Source organism: Dendropsophus ebraccatus, chromosome 15, assembly GCF_027789765.1.
Source record: "Dendropsophus ebraccatus isolate aDenEbr1 chromosome 15, aDenEbr1.pat, whole genome shotgun sequence".
NCBI classification, from domain to species: Eukaryota; Metazoa; Chordata; class Amphibia; order Anura; family Hylidae; genus Dendropsophus; species Dendropsophus ebraccatus.
In genome coordinates this window covers 72,128,966-72,151,608 of record NC_091468.1, presented here as the reverse complement: position 1 = coordinate 72,151,608, position 22,643 = coordinate 72,128,966, and the positions used below count along the sequence as shown (strand labels likewise).

Sequence of the window (22,643 nt, the reverse complement as noted above, 5' to 3'; positions counted from 1 at the left end):
GTCCTCTAGGGGGAGCTGTATTATCTTAGTACACTGTGCGGTATTCTTCTAAGTTCTCTATAGCGGCTGCAGGTAAACATACCGCCATCTAGATATCTGCTGGGTTCATTAACTAATTAATAACCAGGTGGTGAAGAAGCGGATAATTCCAATGTGACCAGGTAACAGTAATAGAAACAAATCAGCATCTGCCTCATTACTTATTCATAGGAGCCAAGGTAGAAGCTGAAATCACCAATGTTATCCGGCATCTCGGTAATTACACGTCCCGGCTGATCACAGATTGCGCTGGTAAAGACTCCATTATCCACTCAGCAATAATCCATTACTGTAATAATGAAGCTGGAAGATACAGCAAAGACCAATAGAAAGTCATAAAAGAACGCTTACCTTACCAGCCGCACTTATCGGCAGTAAATAAGCAGCTGGTTTGTCTACCGCGGTTTATAAGACAACTGCAATGTACTCCATCCCTGGTATAAAACATCTGCCATCTCCTGCATTAGACTCCCTGTACTATGCACAGTCAGTGGTCAGAGGAGGATTACACACCCACTACTACTTTAGGTAATATCCGCCATTTACCTGGATTTGAATGTGACATGGACATTACACCAGGTAAAGCCATACAGTTATGGTGTCCACAATGCTGCTGCTCACTGACACTGTGGTTGGGGCCACCCTGTTAAGGAGGTGGGCGCCCCCAAAAGGTCGACTGTGAGGAGCAAACGAGCGTTGTCAGCACGCCTTTACTCCTCATTCCCCACTCGCTGCCATTGCTTTTACACGTGGCGGCAGCGAGTGGGTGGTGGCGGCAGCGAGTGGGTGGTGGCGGGAGGGGCCATGGGGAGCTGCTGGATCACTAAACCTGATCCTTTGCTTCTATTCCATGGGACGATTATCAGATGCATCGGCAGATATCGGCCGATAATCGTTCCTTGAAATAGGGCCTTAGGTTGCCGGCTACTCTGTGTAACACAGCCGTTCCATCGGGTTTCCCGGGGTCATCAACTACCACACCAGGACCACTCTTTGGAGGTGACCTAGCACCAACCTCTGCATCTAGTCATAGGATAAAGGGTAAAACCCAGGAGGTCCTTAGACCCTGCTCCATAGCCAACCGTGTCGGTATCCCAGGCGGTCCACATTGGTTTCTTGTTACAAAGTTGCACTATGGTCACCCATACCGGCCAACCATACTCTATTAGACGACCACTCTTCTAGAAGACCATCCGCGAACAGTGTCGGCACACGAGAATGATTCTTTTCTCCACCTGTAGAAGTGATTGCCATTCCGGCAGCGTTTTACATTCGTGCGTCTTTACAGAAGATTACAGGAATGAATGGCTCCATTGTAAGCGATATTTCCAGCTCGCTAACACTTGATTTCAACTTGAAATGGTGCTTAAGAAAAAGCAATCTTTCTCCCGCCATCCCGTTTCCATTCACAGTGCAAGTAAATCTGCTATGAATTGCTGTCTATAACCTGGCAGCGCCGCCTGGCCCATTTGTTTTCCTGAGGTTTTACTTATTGAAGCTTATTTATACTGCAGTATTGATTATCCGCAAGAGTCATTTCTCACTGTCCCAAACTACGGACGGAACAATTCACATCCAGCCGCCTGAGACAGCGGAGAGCCGCCCTTCAAAACCAACAGAAATTGGACTAAAATTACATTGGTTTAAACATTCACACAGCGATTCCATAACCTGAAAGCAGAAATATAAATGGGTTTGTAGAAGGATATAACAAAACTCAACAACATTCCCGCAGGCCGTAAGTACAACGGCTCTGGATTTTGTGCTGAATATTTATTCATAAAGAAAAGGATCTAATACAAAACCTAGAACAAAGTGTGACCCTATAGGGGTGTAGAGAGGTGTCTCACCCAGGCCCTAGGGGGCCCCAAATGTCATTCCACTAGTGCCTTAGGGGGCCCCAAATGTCCTTCCACTAGTGTCTTAGGGGGCCCCAAATGTCCTTCCACTAGTGCCATAGGGGGCCCCAAATGTCCTTCCACTAGTGTCTTAGGGGGCCCCAAATGTCCCTCCACTAGTGCCTTAGGGGGCCCCAAATGTCATTCCACTAGTGCCTTAGGGGGCCCCAAATGTCCCTCCACTAGTGCCTTAGGGGGCCCCAAATGTCATTCCACTAGTGCCTTAGGGGGCCCCAAATGTCCCTCCACTAGTGCCTTAGGGGGCCCCAAATGTCCTTCCACTAGTGCCTTAGGGGGCCCCAAATGTCCTTCCACTAGTGCCTTAGGGGGCCCCAAATGTCATTCCACTAGTGCCTTAGGGGGCCCCAAATGTCCCTCCACTAGTGCCTTAGGGGGCCCCAAATGTCCCTCCACTAGTGCCTTAGGGGGCCCCAAATGTCATTCCACTAGTGCCTTAGGGGGCCCCAAATATCCTTCCACTAGTGTCTTAGGGGGCCCCAAATGTCCTTCCACTAGTGCCTTAGGGGGCCCCAAATGTCCTTCCACTAGTGTCTTAGGGGGCCCCAAATGTCCCTCCACTAGTGTTGAGCGGATCTGTCAAAATGTTCTGGTTCAGCAATGTTATCAGAACCCGAATGCTTGTCATGTTGAAGTGTCCCTGTTGTTATAACTTTCAAAATCTAAATCAGCAGACGTGATATAAAGCAAGTTTAGTTATCATTGAAAGCACGGCACTTCCTGTTGTCTGACTTTTTTTCTCAAAAAACAGGAAAACAAGAAGTCCAGTGTTTCCCAGGTCATCTGAGCGCTCACAGAGAGAAGACAGTCGTGTGATTGACGGATACATTGAGCCGTGACTCTCTGTACCGGCCGGAGTTCCTTTGTTTAGTCTGTTTTTTTCAAACGACACAAGTCAGAAAATCTGCCTTCAGGAGACTGGACCTGGATACAGTAAGTATAGCTGTTATATAGCAGCCTTCAGGAGACTGGACCTGGATACAGCAAGTATAGCTGGTATATAGCAGCCTTCAGGAGACTGGACCTGCATACAGTAAGTATAGCTGTTATATAGCTGCCTTCAGGAGACTGGACCTGGATACAGTAAGTATAACTATTATATAGCTGCCTTCAGGAGACTGGACCTGGATACAGTAAGTATAGCTGTTATATAGCAGCCTTCAGGAGACTGGACCTGGATACAGCAAGTATAGCAGTTATATAGCTGCCTTCAGGAGACTGGACCTGGATACAGCAAGTATAGCTGGTATATAGCTGCCTTCAGGAGACTGGACCTGGATACAGTAAGTATAGCTGGTATATAGCTGCCTGCAGGAGACTGGACCTGGATACAGTAAGTATAACTATTATATAGCTGCCTTCAGGAGACTGGACCTGGATACAGCAAGTATAGCTGGTATATAGCTGCCTTCAGAAGACTGGACCTGCATACAGTAAGTATAGCTGTTCTATAGCAGCCTTCAGGAGACTGGACCTGGATACAGCAAGTATAGCTGTTATATAGCAGGAGACTGGACCTGGATACAGTAAGTATAGCTGTTATATAGCTGCCTTCAGGAGACTGGACCTGGATACAGTAAGTATAGCTGTTATATAGCTGCCCTCAGGAGACTGGACCTGGATACAGTAAGTATAGCTGTTATATAGCTGCCTTCAGGAGACTGGACCTGGATACAGTAAGTATAGCTGTTATATAGCTGCCTTCAGGAGACTGGACCTGGATACAGTAAGTATAGCTGGTATATAGGAGCCTTCAGGAGACTGGACCTGGATACAGTAAGTATAGCTGGTATATAGCTGCCTTCAGGAGACTGGACCTGGATACAGTAAGTATAACTATTATATAGCAGCCTTCAGGAGACTGGACCTGGATTTCTATTAAGTTCAGCTTTATTTTACAGCATGATAACAAAAATAATTAATGTAAATTGCAAACTTTTTTTTATTTCACATCTACTGTTGATTTAGATTTTGAAAATTATAACGACAGGGACACTTTAAGCACTCGGGTTCAGATACCGTTGCCGAACCGGAACATTTTGACGGATCCGCTCAATATTACCCTCCACCACATACAAAGACACCGATGCACGTGGTTGCCATGTTACAGATTTTGCTTTTGGGCCCTGGAGCTTCAAGTTACGTCTTTGAGTACAAAGTAGAGTAGCGATCACCAAAAAGGTTTTCTAACATGTCACAGAGATATGAAAAGTCTTTATTGTTCAGGGTTTGATTTATCCGATTAAAACTGAGGAGACGTGCCTATTGAGCGAAACATTGCCATAGACATTCATTATGTGACAGAACCAGGGAAGAACACTCTGAGCACAGGATTTTCTTAGCTTGTTCTCCTGATCGGTTGTATTCTCACCCCGCTGCATTCTGACCCCCTCCTAATCTGGAAGTTGGGGTATCAATGGCAACAAAGCAACCAGTGATGGAAAGGCCACAAACTCTAGTCTGTTCCAATGAAGGTCACTCACATTCCCATTACCGCACAGCCCTTTGCCATGGACCTGAATTCACTGCTGATCCGGCACCAGCCGCAGTCACAGGCTCCCTATAATGTGTACCTGCAGTTTTATTTTGTATTTTTTTTAGAAATGACTATTCCTGAGTGCGCGCTCTCCCCACTCCCCAGTGTATACAGCTACACCCAATGAGATGGAGCTTCCCGCTGGGTCTCCATAATAGCCACCTCTAGCATCACAGACTGACACGGAGAGGGGAGCTATGGAGGTATAGCTGTATACACATACTATAATACTGCACAATAGTCATTTCATTAACCCCCTCCCCCCCCCACTCAGGGAACACTTTAAGTTGGGGAAACAGCAGTAAAAAAGGTATAATGAAATCCTGTAGTCTCATACTTTGTGTTATTTGGGTAATACGGCAGATAGAGGAAACCATAGGACCTTCAAATTGACCCCAATTTTATTCTGTAAAGGCACATGGTCTCTCTCGCTTGTGTCACATGTCATATAATGGGAGAAATATGCTCCAAGGAGCCCGACAGTAATACATAGAGAGCCCAGGGCTTTAGATTACAGACCTTAAGGGACTTTAAAAAAATATCATTAAAGGGGTACTCTGGTAAAAAATCTTTTTCTGTGAAATCAAATTGTGTCAGAAAGCTATGTAGATTGTAATTTACTTCTACATAAAAATCTCCAGTCTTCCAGTACTTATCAGCTGCTGTATGCCCTGCAGGAAGTGGTGTATTCTCTCCAGTATGACACAGTGCTCTCTGCTGCCACCTCTGTCCATGTCAGGAACTGTCCAGAGCAGCAGAGGTTTTCTATGGGGATTTGCTGCTGCTCTGGACAGTTCCTGACATGGACAGAGATGGCAGCAGAGAGCACTGTGTCAGACTAGAGAGAATACACCACTTCCTGCAGGACATACAGCAGGTGATAAGTACTGGAAGACTGTAAATTTTTAAATAGAAGGGGATTACAAATCTATATAACTTTCTGAAACCAGTTGATGTGGAAAAAAATAAAGATTTCACCAGAATACCCCTTTAACAATAAAACAAAGTTACATTCATGTTCAAACACTTTCATGACTAAACGACTGTGTATTTTCGTATGAGGTAGAGCTTGCAGATATGCGTCTGGATAGTAATACACATGGGGAGAAAACAAGGCGCCGGCTGCACTAATGTAATGAGGGATTCTGACTGACACACGGCCAGAAGAATAGTCACAAGAACTAATCCTATTTCCTATTATCAAGACTTACAGACTTGGGGAACAAATCTCAAGCATCTCCAATTGTAAATCCTAAAAAGTCACCTTGCATTAGCGTAGCGGCGGCTTCAAGCCTTGACTGGCTTTAAAGTGTAAGTGCCGCTAGTGCTGGCTGGACGGGCGGTGATCGCCAATCTGAGTGCGAGATCCAGGGGTCACAACGGACGACCCCCATATCTGGCGGTGACAGCGCCGCCTTGTAGAGGATGTCTTCTTGTAAGATACAGATAGAGCCGTAGCCTGGATTATAATGCTGCCCGCTATACAGCTGCACACATACAAGCAGAGATTTCCCTTGTGAGTTTTACCCGAAGAAAAAGAAATCAAGCAAGAAAAAAAAAAGTCTTGTTCTTGAACTAAAAATAAATTATTCGGAGCAAAACACCTAAGTCCCAGCGGTATTAGAGGAAATGCTAAAAAGAATCGCAGCGTTTCACAGAATTGCTTTCCTCCTCCTCCCATAATGCACTGGCACATGGACGGGTCAGGAATTAGAAAAGGTCTGTGACAGGCAGGGGTTAACTTTTTTTTTATCCAGCTATCGAAGAGTCACAAGTTTTTTGTTTATTGCTGACATTGAGTTTTTGTTTAGCGCGTTGAGGGACATAGAACTTTTTGGATCGTTTTTTTTATTACATTTTTGAGGGGAGGGGAACAGAAACAAAGAAACAAGCTGTTCTGGCACGGGAGGGGGAGGAGGTGATAGTTTTTTTTGTTTTGTTTTTAACTCATTACTTTTTTTTTTAATTTATAAATGAAAATTTACTTATTAACTTTTAATATTTGTTCATACATTTTAAAACAACTTTATTAAACCTTTTGTTTCTTTATTTTCAACTTTGTCTCCTAGGAGGGAGTATGAGATTGCTTCTACAGTTCACTGCGATGGGTGAAAATCTTTTTCTTTCAAATCAACTGGTTTAAGAAAGTTATATAGATTTGTAATTTACTTCTATTTAAAAATCTCTTCCAGTACTTATCAGCTGCTGTATGTTCTGCAGGAAGTGGTGTATTCTCTCCAGTCTGACACAGTGCTCCCTGCTGCCACCTCTGTCCATGTCAGGCACTGTCCAGAACAGGAGAGGTTTTCTATGGGGATTTGCTGCTGCTCTGGACAGTTCCTGACATGGACAGAGGTGGCAGCAGAGAGCACTGGAGAGAATAGGAGTCCCCTTCCTGCAGGACATACAGCAGGTGGAAGAATATATTTTTTTAATAGAAGTAAATGTCCACATTCTGACACTAGCTGATTTGAATGAAAAAAATACCCCTTTTTTTGCATAGTGTAATAAAAATACTAAGCCAGCAGGCCGGGGTCTCATTGTTGGTGTTGTTAAGTACTGGAAATTTTTGCACCATAATCAAATAGGACAGAGATATTTTGACAATTTACCCAAGATGACAATAGAAAACCAGTGCTACCATAAGAGTATCCACACACGCGAGGCCTTAACATAGCAACCACTCCACGGCAGTGAGCGTCGCACACTCAGGGTTACAGGGGTCACCAGTTTTGTTGCATTGTTTAATAGCGTAACTCCACAGACAGCGGCTGATCCAGTAAAAGCAATAGATTTGGGAACTCTTCATAAAATTACAATAAAAATGATGGAGTGCTGGATATTAATCCCGCTAAGCATGAGAAGGATCAGAGCACAGGAAATGTGCAGGGAATAAGTAAGCGGCAGAGCGCAGGGCGCAGGGCGAGGGGATGACACTTTACATTCTAATAGATTACTGTAGATAATGAGTCTTCAAACTGTACAGGTGAAAGGATAATCCTGGAAAATGTGCAATAAATCATGGGGGGCCGGCGGCAGCGGCGAGGACGGAGCTGGAGGGCGAAGCGCTGCACTAAGTCAGCAGGAAAATGAAGTGTTGTGCGCCCGCAGGCCGCTGTCACAGGGAATGTGGCATCAGGAAATGATCGGCTCCTCAAACCTCAAAGTTTTGTTTCATAGTATTTATGTTTAATGTGTTTGAAGAATTGTCGCTGTTTTTGATTTTCTTTTACATTTCCCGTATCAATAATATTAGCAAAAAAAAAAATAATAATAATAATAATAATGAAATCATGGCGTTTTCACTTTGGCCACTAAGCCTAATAATACACTGAGACGTCTTTGTTTGGTAGAGGTTACTTTTCAGCATCCCCTTCATCATCATCATCATCATCATCATCACAGGCAGGATTACATGAAAAGTGACAGGAAACACAGCATCCGCTATTCCTAAAAAAGGAATGGTCACAGCTCGCCTCTATCCCCTATTCCCACATCAAAAATCAATGAGTCACCTCCAGACCATTGGTTCCTATAATCTATATACCTGCTGTAAAGCATTCCTCTGAACTGTAAAGAGCCGCTCAGACAAGATGGCCGCCCCCATAATCACGTACAGACTGTAGAACAATAAGTACAATCGGAAAATTAAAATAGTAGACAGGAAACATTTGAAGAGATGATGATGTGTTCGTTTAAGGTGATAAATTCTCCTTTAGGTTACAAACACACACGGCTTATACGCTGCGTATTTACTGCTGCAATACGCAGCAGATACGCAGCAGATTAGAATTTAAATAACTGAACACAGTATCAAATCTGCTGCGTATCTGCTGCGTATCTGCTGTGTGTTTGTACCCTAAGGTTACAAACACACTTGCCGGATCTGCAGCGAGTCTCCTTGCTGCGTTTTTGCAGGGAGATCCCGACCCTATACTTTCAATAGCAGAGAAACTCGCAGCAGGGATGTACATCCCTGCTACGATTTTGTCTGCAGCCCGCCCCATTAACCCCCTGGCCGCCAGACATTATACATTACCTATACATTACCGGGTCCCCGTTCCTGCTTGCTTCGGGGCTCCCGGTGTCTTCGCGGCCCGCCCGGCCAATCAGTGCGCTGGGGGGTTAATGGGGCGGGCTGCAGACAAAATCACAGCAGGGATGTACATCCCTGCTGCGAGTTTCTCTGCTATTGAAAGTATAGGGCCGGGATCTGCAGCGAGTCTCCCTGCAAAAACGCAGCAAGGAGACTCGCTGCAGATCCGGCAAGTGGGTTTGTAACCTAAAGTGAGTTTCTAACTTTGATGAAAGTCTGACTATAATTCTATTCTCCTCTGCAATGTAGTGGATGAGGTGCGGAGAGAGACACAGGGGTAGGGAGAGCTGAAGTAACAGATGGAAACTTCTACAGGGTGTATTACATGGCATAATACAAGGGGGAGACGAGCGACGCCCTGTCAGGTCAGCGCTCACTTACCCCTCCTTCCCACTCACTGCCTGTCCTATTACAAGTACAAATAGGGACCAGCGGGAGGGGCCGTGGGAGGAGGGGGAGGGGCCGTGGGAGGAGGGGGAGGGGCTGTGGGAGGAGGGGGCGGGGCTGCCTGGACGATCTTTTCACCAGTTAATGCCAGCATCGGTTTGCTGCCACCTATTGCACACAGCGACGCGCAGCAGACCATCACTGATGTAAATGGGATTTTTCAACATGCTGAGAGTACACGATCAGCAGATATTGTGCATGTTGGCTGATTGTGGTCTTTTAACATGCGCTACTACACCAAACAATCACTGGTAACCAGACAAGTAGGGCAAAAATGTGTGGATGGATGCCCCCTCAGCTAGTCAGTGATTGGTGCAGGACACTGCAGTTACGGATTGGCTGAGCAGGATAAATCCCAACCACTTTTGACATTCAACCCCGGTTGTGACGCACCCAGAAACCGGAAGGAGAAGATGAAGCCAGCGGGAACAGGAGCTCGGTGATGTGGTGCAGCGTGGGCACCGGGAAAGGTCCGCTTAGTGTCTTCTTTTTTCTTTTTTTAATTCCCCCACCCCCTGACCATAATGATTGTTTGGCGGCCATACTTCTCCTTTAAGGCTCCCTCATCTCTCCGAACATTCTCCTACTATGTTCAGAGCTGGTGAGGCCGAAGCCATTTCTAGCGTGCTTCATCTTACTGGCTGGAGCAAGGATGGGAAACCTTCGGCCCTCCAGCTGTTGCAAACCCACAATTCCCATCATGCCCAGACATGTGAGATAAGCTTTAGCTTCGCTGTCCAAGCATGATGGGAGTTGTGGTTTTGGAATAGCTGGAGGGCCAGAGGTTTCTATCCCTGGACTGTGCAATAGCAGGAAGCACTTAGCATGTGTGACCACCAGTGCCGGACACCATAGGTGGACATTCTAAAAAAGCATAATATAGTACGACTTATCAACAACAACAACAACAACAACACAACATACTTGCTGACAGTTTCCAAACAATAAGAGACCGACCTGTTTTGGGTAGTAAGTTCCTTCTAGGTTCCTCAGGGCCCTCAATCGGCTGCTCAGAAATGAAAACTCGCGCCTGCTCGATGGTGTTCAGTACGGTTTGTTCTTTATCCTTCAGTTCACGTTTCATGACCTAGAATGAAAGCGATATTATATAATGAACAAAGTCAATGAGATTTAAGAAGAACCCTCCCTAACAAATGCGAGCAATTTCACAACCTGAAAACTAATGGTTGCATGTGGCGTCCCCCGGAGCCGAGAACACAAAAGCTCCGAGCACAATAAACTAAAGAGAACGGGAAAAACATTTCTAAAATAGGAAAAAGGACAATTCATTAGTCACTAGAATAAAGTATCTGCATGTTCCATGCTAAACAGCGGCGGCAGCGGCATCATTCACACCAAGCGGCCGTAATACAGCAGAAGAGCTCCGCTTACTGCCATCATTCCTTCTTATACACAGACTATTATATGACTCCTGGATGAAGAATCACACAGATCCCACAATGTATGCGTACAATAATATTTGTAATGTATCCAATAAATCAATGGAATAAATTATACTGCATTAAAGGGGTACTCCTGAAAAAAATGTATGCAGATTTGTAAGTTACTTCTATTTAATAATCACCAGTCTTCCAGTACTTATCAGCTGCTGTATGTCCTGCAGGAACTGTTCAGAGCAGCAGCCAATCCCCATAGAAAACCTCTCCTGCTCTGGACAGTTCCTGACATGGACAGAGGTGGCAGCAGAGAGCACTGTGTCAGACTGGAGAGAATACACCACTTCCTGCAGGACATACAGCAGCTGATAAGTACTGGAAGACTGGAGATTTTCAAAAAGAAATAAATTACAAATCTGTATAACTTTCTGACACCGGTTAATCTGAAAGAAAAAGATTTATTGCTGGAGTGCCCCTTCAATGTCCCTTTAATTTTGTTGTAAAACTCACAGAAGCAGCTTCTAACTTGACTGACAGCAGCACAATAGCCGCCGCTACTTTCTGCCTTTCCGCGCTCAATTTTTGACTGTAGAGAAGCAGCAGCAGAGCGGTGATCGGCACTGGTCGTCTTCTAGCACTTCGCACTGCGTCTTATCATATTTATTATGAAAAGAAGCATTTCTCTTGCTGATGCCGTTTATTCCCGATAACAGATAAGAGTTCCCGCTATTCGCCATGGCAACATTTCAAAGGCTGGCGTCCTCGGTGCCAATCGGATGTCACTGGGTAGATGACTCATTGCATTCCCAGCGGTGAGCGACGGAAAAGAGGAAAAAAACAATAAAGTGTGGAGACAATGCCGGCCGCACACAGATCGCTACTCGCCGGCCGCACACAGAACGCTGCCCCCCCCCCGGCCGCACACAGATCGCTGCCCCCCCCCCGGCCGCACACAGATCGCTGCCCCCCCCCCCCGGCCGCACACAGATCGCTGCCCCCCCCCCCCCCCCGGCCCCACACAGATGGCTGCCCCCCCTCCCCACACAGATCGCTGCCCCCCCCCGGCCCCACACAGATCGCTGCCCCCCCCCCGGCCCCACACAGATCGCTGCCCCCCCCGGCCCCACACAGATCGCTGCCCCCCCCCCGGCCCCACACGGATGGCTGCCCCCCCCCCCCGGCCCCACACAGATGGCTGCCCCCCCCCGGCCCCACACAGATCGCTGCGCCCCCCGGCCGCACACAGATCGCTGCCCCCCCCCCCGGCCCCACACAGATGGCTGCCCCCCCTCCCCACACAGATTGCTGCCCCCCCCCCGGCCCCACACAGATCGCTGCCCCCCCCCGGCCCCACACAGATCGCTGCCCCCCCCCCCCCCCCCCCCGGCCCCACACAGATGGCTGCCCCCCCTCCCCACACAGATTGCTGCCCCCCCCCCCCCCCGGCCCCACACAGATGGCTGCCCCCCCTCCCCACAAAGATTGCTGCCCCCCCCCCCCCGGCCCCACACAGATCGCTGCCCCCCCCTGGCCCCCCACAGATGGCTGCCCCCCCCTGGCCCCCCACAGATGGCTGCCCCCCCCCCCCGGCCCCCCACAGATGGCTGCCACCCCCCGGCCCCACACAGATCGCTGCCCCCCCCCCCCCCCCCCCCCCCGGCCCCACACAGATCGCTGCCCCCCCTCCCCACACAGATCGCTGCCCCCCCCCGGCCCCACACAGATCGCTGCCCCCCCCCCCCGGCCCCACACAGATCGCTGCCCCCCCTCCCCACACAGATCGCTGCCCCCCCTCCCCACACAGATCGCTGCCCCCCCTACCTACAGATCGCTGCCCCCCCTCCCCACAGATCGCTGCCCCCCCCTCCCCACACAGATCACTGCTCGCCGGCCGCACACACATCACTGCTTCCCAGCCGTTCAATCGGGAAGTCATTTAAAGTCATCAAGCTCGGCGCATTCTATTTAGCACAGCGCATTAACACCTGAATAGACGGACGGTTCCAGACTCCTTTTCACATGCAGATACCGGGAAATGAAAAAAATAATAATTTCCTATCAATTGTTAAACTGGCAACAATCCTCCAAAGTGATCTGCACATCCAGGCGGCGAAACGGAAAAGATTTATATCTACTTCAATTGACGGCAATTACACATAGGAAAACATTCTAATGATTATATAAGTTACTGTCATTGGAAGACGTTTGACATCTCGAAGACATGTGAAAAGTTATGATCTGTATGGGGCTCAGAGCCTATAGCTGGGAGAAGTGCAAAGCTGTACGAGCCCGCCGCTCCCGCATGCATCTCACTCCCGTCACACCACACGCTCTAATAGGCTCCATTATAAGTCTATGGAGTCGATTGAGTGACAAGTGGGGGAGTGGAGCACACAGCTACAAATGTCTCCAACCTAGATCTGGAGCCTGGAGGGGGTCTCAACACCGAGACCACAACCAATCCAAACTTTTAACAGAAATGCTTTGGTGTGTGACCGGCTGCTCTATTCAATCCTATGGAGGTGCCGGAGAGACGAGGACATGTTCCATGATCAAAACTTTTTCACCATTCCAGAAAATGGAGGTCAATCGACCCCCAAACAAATGAAGTCATAGAGTGCATCCTGTGTGTGCTCTATGGGGCTTCCGGACATTGCAGATCATTGAAGACTCCGGACCCCCTCAGACTAAATGACTCAGGTGCAAGCTATAAGTAGAGACCAACAAACTTTTTAAAAGTACGGTTTGGCAGGTTCAACTTTGAGGGAAAGTTCGGGATTGAACAGCTAAACGACTGTAGGCGTTAAGCTGTTTTATTGTGGTCCACAAAGTTTGCTCATCAATACTTACCTGTCTGCACTCCCCCACTGTTGTTCTTCTCCCGCAGCCATTAAAAGCTGCTCAGCCAATCACTGATAAAGACAGGACAGCGCTGCGGCCAGTGATTGGCTGAGCGGGCTGTCACTACTGTCTCGAGGGTTATAGCCTGCTCAGCCAATCACTGATAAAGATGGGACAGCGCTGCGGCCAGTGATTGGCTGAGCGGGCTGTCGCTACTGTCTCGAGGGTTATAGCCTGCTCAGCCAATCACTGATAAAGACGGGACAGCGCTGTGGCCAGTGATTACTGTCTGTCTCGAGGGTTACAGCCTGCTCAGCCAATCACTGATAAAGACAGGACAGCGCTGCGGCCAGTGATTGGCTGAGCGGGCTGTCACTACTGTCTCGAGGGTTATAGCCTGCTCAGCCAATCACTGATAAAGACGGGACAGCGCTGCGGCCAGTGATTGGCTGAGCGGGCTGTCGCTACTGTCTCGAGGGTTATAGCCTGCTCAGCCAATCACTGATAAAGACGGGACAGCGCTGCGGCCAGTGATTGGCTGAGCGGGCTGTCACTACTGTCTCGAGGGTTACAGCCTGCTCAGCCAATCAGAGGCCACATCGCTCTCAGTCAGTGATTGGGCTGGAGGAGGCTACAGTCAGTGGGGGACACCAGAGACCCGGAGGAGGAAACAGACAATGCCGACAAGTGTATTAAATTGTGCGGCAGCCATTTATATGAAAAAACCTTTTGAAAAGTTTGATTTGGTTCTTCCTCCTAAGCCGACCGCACAATTGTAGCACTGTGCAATCTGAGTGGAGCAGCAATGTGACAACAATCATGGGGGCTCCAACGTCAGACCCCTACCTGCCCGCCATCTTACCCAACCAGTGGATAGGTTGTACGTGAATACATCGCAGCATGAATAACCCTTCAAAACCTGTTGGGAAATGTCTCCTCATAAAATATAAATCCTGGAACAACTTTCTTCTTAGAACTGGGAGGAATTTCTCTAAGGAACCTCGAACACAGAGTTCATAGAAAAGACGTTCCAGCACCGATAGTTCATGGGGAATACAAGGATCTACTTTAAAGAAGACACGTTCGGAGAGCGGGGACGTTCTCTGGAGACTGTCAATCAGCAGCAGGCAGCTCACCTCTGACAGCCAGTGATGGCGGGGGATGGGAGGGGGAGAGAGACACAACTGACTGGGCAATCGCTAGGAGTAAATGGCCGGCTGGAGCCCCAACACAGAATAACGGACAAAGTCCGACAATAATGCTAGAAACTGGGTTCAAAAAGGATGAAGCCGAACAAAGACACAATGAAGAATGAAGAATGAGGAGCCATTATTAGTCCCATCGCTGCTGTAATGTCATTGTTCCTGTTCTAACATTTACTGGATACATTATATACATAGACACATGCTCAAAAATTATAGCATTGAAATAAATGCTTTAAAAGAGAAGTTCTGTCAAGTCAACTGGTGCCAGAGAGTTGTAATTTACTTCCATTAAAAAATCCCCAGTCTTCTAGTACTTATCAGCTGCTGTATATCCTGCAGGAAGTGGGGCATTCTCTCCAGTCTGAGACAGTGCTCTCTGCTGCCACCTCTGTCCATGTCAGGAACTGATTTTTAAATTTCCAACATGATCCCATTAAGCTGTGTTGTAATATGTTCTCCCGGCTCAGATCCCCATCTATCTCGTTTGGGAGTTAATAACATAGAATATTTAAGTGCAATAACTCACAACAATGCGCGGCAGTGAGGAGAATGATCTCCTATTCTCTATGGCCGTCCCATCAGTCTACAGTCTGCAGCTAATTAAAAAAGCTATCAAAAGCGAAAGAGATGTGATCACTGTTCTGCAGATGACACGGATCTGGACAGGTCCAAGCAATGAGAATCCCTCCTATATACTGCACTCTATTCCAGGCGGCACTAATATATCACATCTGGAGGAGGATGCCAGCGAAAATCTTTTTCTTTCAAATCAACTAGTATCAGAAAGTTATATAGATTTCCATTTTACTATTATTTAAAAATCTCCAGTCTTCCAGTCAGCTGCTGTATGTCCCGCAGGAAGTGGTGTATTCTCTCCAGTCTGACACAGTGCTCTCTGCTGCCACCTCTGTCCATACTAGGGGGCAGAAGGCAGTCAGACTTGGTCTAAACGTAAGTACAAGTATCTACCTCTATATACACTACACTACAGTTCCAGTAGAGTACAGGATCTACATTGGGCAGGGCTCCTCTGGCAACTCAACTCCTCTTCTCTCTACCTCTACAAAGCACTTCTACCAAGCAACTATTCCTCAAAAGCACATATCCCTACTCTATTGTCAGCAACCCAGTTGTGTCAAGATCTGTAAAGAGTGTACTGTTCTCTGGCAATTACGTTCAATAAACTGTTCTACCACCGCACACCCTGAGTTATTTTTCCCCTCTTTGTGGAAGGTGGTACCAAAATCTCTGGTGGGTCAACTACCACTTCAGGTTGCCTTGACAAGTTCCCAAGGGACCCGCAACAAGCCCGGAGGTTACCGACCAATGGGGATATAAACCGGCCATACAAAGCAGGTACCAACATCACACCTGGGCACTCCTACAGTACTGGCGTCACCACAAAACAACATCAACACTACTGGCCGAGTACTACACATAGGCTTATTACATGACATGGAGAGGCCATAGTACAGTATAGGGTCCATCCTGGCATGAGGCCACCTTATCGTTGTGGGATGATTCACACTATTTGCAAATGGTAAACAAGAGTCTCATTATTTTTATGGAGATTTTAGCTGTTTGGAGGGGATCTGTGATTTTCTTATCTGTTGTGTCTTTGTGTCTTGCCGTTAGCGGTGAGCTGCTGCATTTTGTGTGTTTTTGTGTAGTATGGGGATAGGACAGCAATCACATTATCCCGGAAAGCTTCTTATGGATAGAACGTATTTAGTCCACATGGTTAGAACGTATTTAGTTACTAAACTCCTAATAATAATAATAATAATGTATATATAATAATAATAATAATTATTATTATTATAACAGCAGCAATGGTAAAGACATATGAAAATTAACATTCAACAAAAACAAAAGCCGTCTGCAGATTAGCAGCTGATTTATGATTAAATACATTGTTAATCTGATAGAGCAAAGTCCCACAATGCTTTGTATTTGTGAGGACGCCAGACAGGTTCTAATTTAGTTAATAAATCAGTGTAAATCAGGAGTCCTGTATACCCCCCCTCCCCCCGCCATAGCCCGCACCCCCTATGAATGTCCCCATATAAATTATTTATTGCCGGCCTATCCATCCCCTGTGGAAATGTAATTCTGCTTTGTGTATACACTCACCGCCTTTACAAGCAGATCTGAAGATATCCGGGCTAAGAACTCAACAATCGCTGGACCCAATAATAAAACTAAAAAGTAATAGAAAAATCTGATCCCCGAGGAAAGAACAGATGAGAAGCATAAAAGCCGATGAAAACCTATAAGAACAGTATTCTAGAAAGGGCAGAACAACACTGAAGGGAGGATTGGATAATAACTCCTTACAGAATCATCTCCTCTCCCCGTGCCGCTCTCTCCTCTCCCCGTGCGACGCTCTTCTTCCCCCCGTGCGACGCTCTTCTTCCCCCCCGTGCGACGCTCTTCTTCCCCCCCGTGCGACGCTCTTCTTCCCCCCCGTGCGACGCTCTTCTTCCCCCCCGTGCCGCTCTCTCCTCTCCCCCCGTGCCGCTCTTCTTTCCACCGTGCCGCTTACTCCTCTCCCCCCCATGCCGCTTACTCCTCTCCCCCCCATGCCGCTTACTCCTCTCCCCCCCCATGCCGCTTACTCCTCTCCCCCCCATGCCGCTCTCTCCTCTCCCCCGTGCTGCTCTCTCCTCTCCCCCCGTGCCGCTCTCTCCATTCCCCCGTGCCGCTCTCTCCTCTCCCCCCGTGCCGCTCTCTCCTCTCCCCCCGTGCCGCTCTCTCCATTCCCCCGTGCCGCTCTCTCCATTCCCCCGTGCCGCTCTCTCCATTCCCCCGTGCCGCTCTCTCCTCTCCCCCCGTGCCGCTCTCTCCTCTCCCCCCGTGCCGCTCTCTCCTCTCCCCCCGTGCCGCTCTCTCCTCTCCCCCCGTGCCGCTCTCTCCATTCCCCCCGTGCCGCTCTCTCCATTCCCCCCGTGCCGCTCTCTCCTCTCCCCCCATGCCGCTCTCTCCTCTCCCCCCGTGCCGCTCTCTTCTCTCCCCCCGTGCCGCTCTCATCATCCGCTCAATCTAAAATAAAAATACAAGAGGGGAGAATGATTCTTTGGAACAATATGAGTCGAATTTTACTGTGAACACAAAATGTATTTTACTACTTAGAAATACGGCTGAGATACATCCAGGTATCACACTTAGTGAACGCTGTACAGATACCTGTAGGTTTGTGGGCCAACTCCGATGCGTATAAGTCACTGAACCAACTTGGCACTTACAGACAAACTCCTGAGGATTTTACAAGCAATTTGCCTTTCTAGCAAGTAAAAATATACTAAAAATACTAACAATGGTGCTTCTATCTAAAAAGATGAGTAACTGAGACATGGGGCATAGTCCATATAACCGAGGGATTGTATCACCAAACAACTAGCGTAAAAAAAAAAAGTAATTTTTTTTGTGCAACACTGTAAATTTTTGAGCAAAACATAAAAACAAGCAAATAACCTAAAAAACATTGATAAATTCCCCCAATGTGTCATCTTCCAACTATCTATCCCCTAGTGGCTCACGATTTCCTTTTCCACCTCATCCATACTCTGACCCATTGTACACCAGGCCAATACAGATCCGGGCCGGGCCGCCTGGGCAACAACTGGAAGTAGTTACTTCTAACAATCTTTGCATATCTCAATATACATTGGATATAAGATGCTTTGTAATATATCTTAGTAGAGAAAAATGCCTCTCTCATTTTTTTAAACTCCTTTCCTCCTCTCTTCTTCCTCCTCCTAAACTCATTATTCACTATGAAAAATTGCTAACAGAGCGGGATGAGCTCAATCATGTTACATACTGTTCTATGGAGAGGAGAGGGAGACGGTAAAAGGAAGAACCAGAGAGGCAGAAAGACACAGAGAAACTGCTAAAAGATCTTCTTCACAGCTTAAATAGCTTATTACTGCTCAATAATGTCCTCTATTCTGAGGCTGTGGTCACACACACAGTATAATATAATAGGTATAATATAATAGTATAATACTGTAGGTATAATATAATAGTATAATACTGTAGGTATAATATAATAGGTATAATATAATAGGTATAATAGGTATAATATAATAGGTATAATATAATAGAGACAGGTTACAGAATGGCCAAAAACAGACTTACTTGTGTAAATATTCAAATATAAAACTTATTGTAAAACGACTGCGGTCAGGCTGGTCACCAATTGTCGCTTACCTGTTCAAACATATTTCACCTAATGATAATAGATGTAAAAATGGACAAACAGTCCATGAATGACGTGATGCTGAAGAACGCTCAGATTCACGGACAAACCGTTCATTGTAATTACGGTCAGTGAGATGGAAGGAAGTAACGACACAGAACACATCTCCTGTATTGATCTCAGTATACGCTGTATTTTTCCCTGTGAATTACATAGTGATATTTTGTGCCTGAGCAGTTTATTACATGAAGCTTTCATGTCTGACGTCCGTTCTATAACAGAGCACGGACAGGAACTTGCACACAACTGGTTACTTGGAAAATGATATGCAGGACTGAAGGATGGCACAGTACAGCGAGTACAGGAACCCTCTTATCCTTCCGGGACTGGCTAATGAAAAATCTAATTCAATAAAACACTTCAACTAAAGCCCGCCACTATATGGTGCTGACACACTGGTATATCCCAAAACTAATTCAAAAGGCGATTCCAGCGAATATTAGTTTCTTTCAAATCAACTGGTGTCAGAAAGCTATGTGGATTTGTAATTTACTTCTATTAAAAAATATTTAGTCTTCCAGTACTTATCAGCTGCTGTATGTCCTGCAGGAAGAGGTGTATTGTTTTCAGTGTGACACAGTGCTCTCTGCTGCCACCTCTGTCCATGTCAGGAACTGTCCAGAGCAGCAGCAAATCCCCATAGAAAACCTCTCCTGCGCTGGACAGTTCCTGACATGGACAGAGGTGGCAGCAGAGAGCACTGTGTCAGACTGGAGAGAATACACCACTTCCTGCAGGATTTACAGCAGCTGATAAGTACTGGAAGACTGGAGATTTTTTTAATGGTAGTAAATTACAAATCTCTGCCACTTTCTGGCCCCAGTTGATTTAATAGTAAAAAAAAATTAGCGTAACGTAATTACTCAACCGTGCTAATTTCCCATGTTCAGCACGGGCTGCGTAATAGAAGTTGTTTGCACAAATCTGTACATTTCCAGCTAGAATCATCTTCTGGCATAAAACAAAGATGCGACAGCCCGGGTCCGTGGTGCGTCAGTAGTTATCTACCACCGGGGAATCGACTCCACAAACATAAAGCAGCTTATTGTGCCGGCGACAGGCCAGGATGCTGAACCGCTGTTTGAAGTCGTTGCTGGAAATGTTAAACACAAAGTATAAAAGGAACAAAAAGCAAATGTTACACGTTACAAAGGAGCCGCTCGTCCTGATCACCGGGGGAGGGAGGACTCTCACACTACTGCAAGCTCAATCTATAAAAACAGATCCACGGCCAGAACGGCCGTCTCATCAGGCTTCTGGGCCTGGCTGTGTTTTATCTTCTTAGTCTTTATCAGCAGCGAGATAGAAGTCTTAGGGCCCTATTACACGGGAAGATTATCATGTGAAAAATTGTTATATCATTAAAATTTGAACGATAATCGTTGGCAACGGTTGAAAAATCGTTCGTATGTCGTCGATCGTTGATTTAGATCTGATCCTAAAATTATTGTTAATCGTTTGTTATAATTCCACATTTGTTCAACAATCGTTCAGTGTAATTGCACATTGTTCAGTGGTTTGCTGAGATCAGATGGAACGATCATAGTAACGACCACAGTAACGGTCGTAACTAACAAATATCGTTTTTTGTAATATGGTGAACGATTTCAGGTTAAGGATAAACAATCCCGATTGTGATAGTTTATCGTAAGTCGTTAAAAATCGCTCAGTGTAATAGGGTCCTTAGGGTCCTATTACATGGAGCGATTTTTAACGACTAATGGTAAACGATCGCAAACAAGATTTTTTTATCGTTAACATGAAATCGTTCACCATATTACACAGAACAATAGTATTCAGTTATAATCGTTACTGTGATCGTTTATTCCTACTGATCCAAGCAAAACAATGAACAATGTGCAATTACACTGAGCGATTAGTGAACAAATGTGGAATTACAGCGAACGGTTAACAATAATTTTACGTTCAGATCTAAATCAACGATCAACGGCATACAAACGATTTTTAGATCGTCGCCTGCAATTACACAGAACAACTATCGTTCAAATTCAAACGATAGAACGATTTTTCACGCGAAAAAGATTTTTTTTTAAATAGAAGTGAATTACAAATCTATATAATTTTCTGAAACCAGCTGATTCGAAATTAAAAGATTTTCACCGGAGTACCCCTTTAACATGGCAATTTATAAGTAAACCATCAAACACGGACAAAATATCCCCAGCAAGTATAATCCCCAGGATGGAATCTCACTTTCCTCTTTCAAATTGATGCTGTTTTCTGCTGTGATGTCTATAATTCTGCAAACGTAAAACACCTAGAAGTAGCAAATATATTTGCCAGAAAATCAATATTATCGCAGCGGTATACTTGATGCTTAGAGAGTAAAGTAAATTAGATAGAGAACGGCCTTTACTGTAGATGAACAGCGCACACTTACTTCAAGGAAGTCTGTAAAAATGACTACAACAAACTGCTGAAAGGAGGTAAAAAGCTAAAATAAAAATTATATAGAGATACTGTAGGTTCCACTTTAATAAGGGCCTGGGAACCGATCACTAGGTTTATGCCGCCTTAAATGAGGGCAACTAGTGACAGAATGGCTGAAGAGAATGGAGTATACCTTACATTACACTGCTCAGCCGTTCTCCTGACATGCAGGAGCCTCATGCCCTCCACCCTGGGGCTTTTTATGATCAGCTGCCTGCTACATGATATACATACACAAAGAGTATAGGCAGATAACCGCCAATAGGTAGAGGAAGCTGGTGCTCATGAATCAGGAGCACCGCTGAGCCCATGCAGAGAGGAGTCCTAGTTGGTTGTTTGAGAGCCCACCAGAAAATGTACAGGACTCAAGCAGAAAACTGTTAGAGAAAGCCCCCTCCTGTATTCCTTCCAGGTACAGTTCATTAGTTGGACTGTTCAATACAATTAATACCCTGCAATAATAATTTTTGCCTAATCACAGTTGTATGTAGATTGATTCAGAAAGTTTAAAGGGAAACTGTTACTAGGTTTATTCCACCTTAAATGGTGGGCAGCATAAACTAGTGACAGACATGCTGAACAGATAGGTGTATTACTCACATCATTCTGTTCAGCCGTTCTTCTAATATGCAGGAGAATAGGATTCTTGCCACACCCCTCCCCCGCCCTTCAGCTGCTGATTGACAGGTGACTGCCTATACACACCATAGATAGATAACTGCCAATCAGCAGCTGGTGGGTGGAGATTTCTGCTTCTCATGAATATCCAGGACTACTGAGCTCATGCACATAATAGAGAGGACTACTTATTGTCCATGTTATTCAGGAGAAGATCTATGGATCAGTTGCACAGGACAGTGTAAGTGCTGCTCAAACTTTGTAACCTGCACTGGAAGCTGTGACAGGCGGCTTTGGCCAGTGAGTCCCAGTGGTTTGTGTGACAGGCGGCTTTGGCCAGTGAGTCCCAGGAGTTTGTGTGACCAGTGAGTCTCGTTGGTTTGTGTGACCGTAACCTTTCTATGGCCACTGGAGAGGTTGTATTGATGTATAATATGATGAGACATCATAGGAATACGGAAACTGAATTCACGTACCTTACAAAAATCATACTGCTGTTGTACTGTGGGAACGTCCCCTCCCACGGGCATTTGTTTCTTCAGCTCCTCATCTCTGACATCTAACCAGCAGGTGAGTTCTTCCAGGGATTTCAGCAAACGATTCCATTTATCGGCACTCGCCTCCAAGTGTGTTCTACAAAAGAGCAAACGAAAAAAGGTCAAAAAACTATACAAACACTTACTAGTAAAAGCCCAGTCTTCTCAATGACAAGAGAAAAATATAAAAAAACAATGCAGAAATGCAGCTGAACCTGGTGAGTGGGATTTCCAGATCCCCTCTGATTGTTACAGAGGTTTATACTAATATGTGACACGGAGGAAAAAAAAACTGCCAAG

At 46.2% G+C, this 22,643-nt stretch overlaps 1 protein-coding gene across 7 annotated transcripts in view; it reads right to left on the bottom strand.

Moving 5' to 3' along the window:
- The window catches only part of UTRN (utrophin), a 410,412-nt gene that overhangs the window by 109,835 nt on the left and 277,934 nt on the right, over window positions 1–22,643 (bottom strand). For all 7 annotated transcript variants that reach the window (XM_069954241.1, XM_069954239.1, XM_069954240.1 and 4 more), the window contains 2 exons: window positions 22,284–22,440; window positions 9,992–10,121 (listed from right to left, as the gene is read on the bottom strand). In XM_069954241.1, coding sequence (XP_069810342.1) covers window positions 9,992–10,121; window positions 22,284–22,440 — 287 coding nt within the window. The remainder of the gene's footprint in view (window positions 1–9,991; window positions 10,122–22,283; window positions 22,441–22,643) is intronic.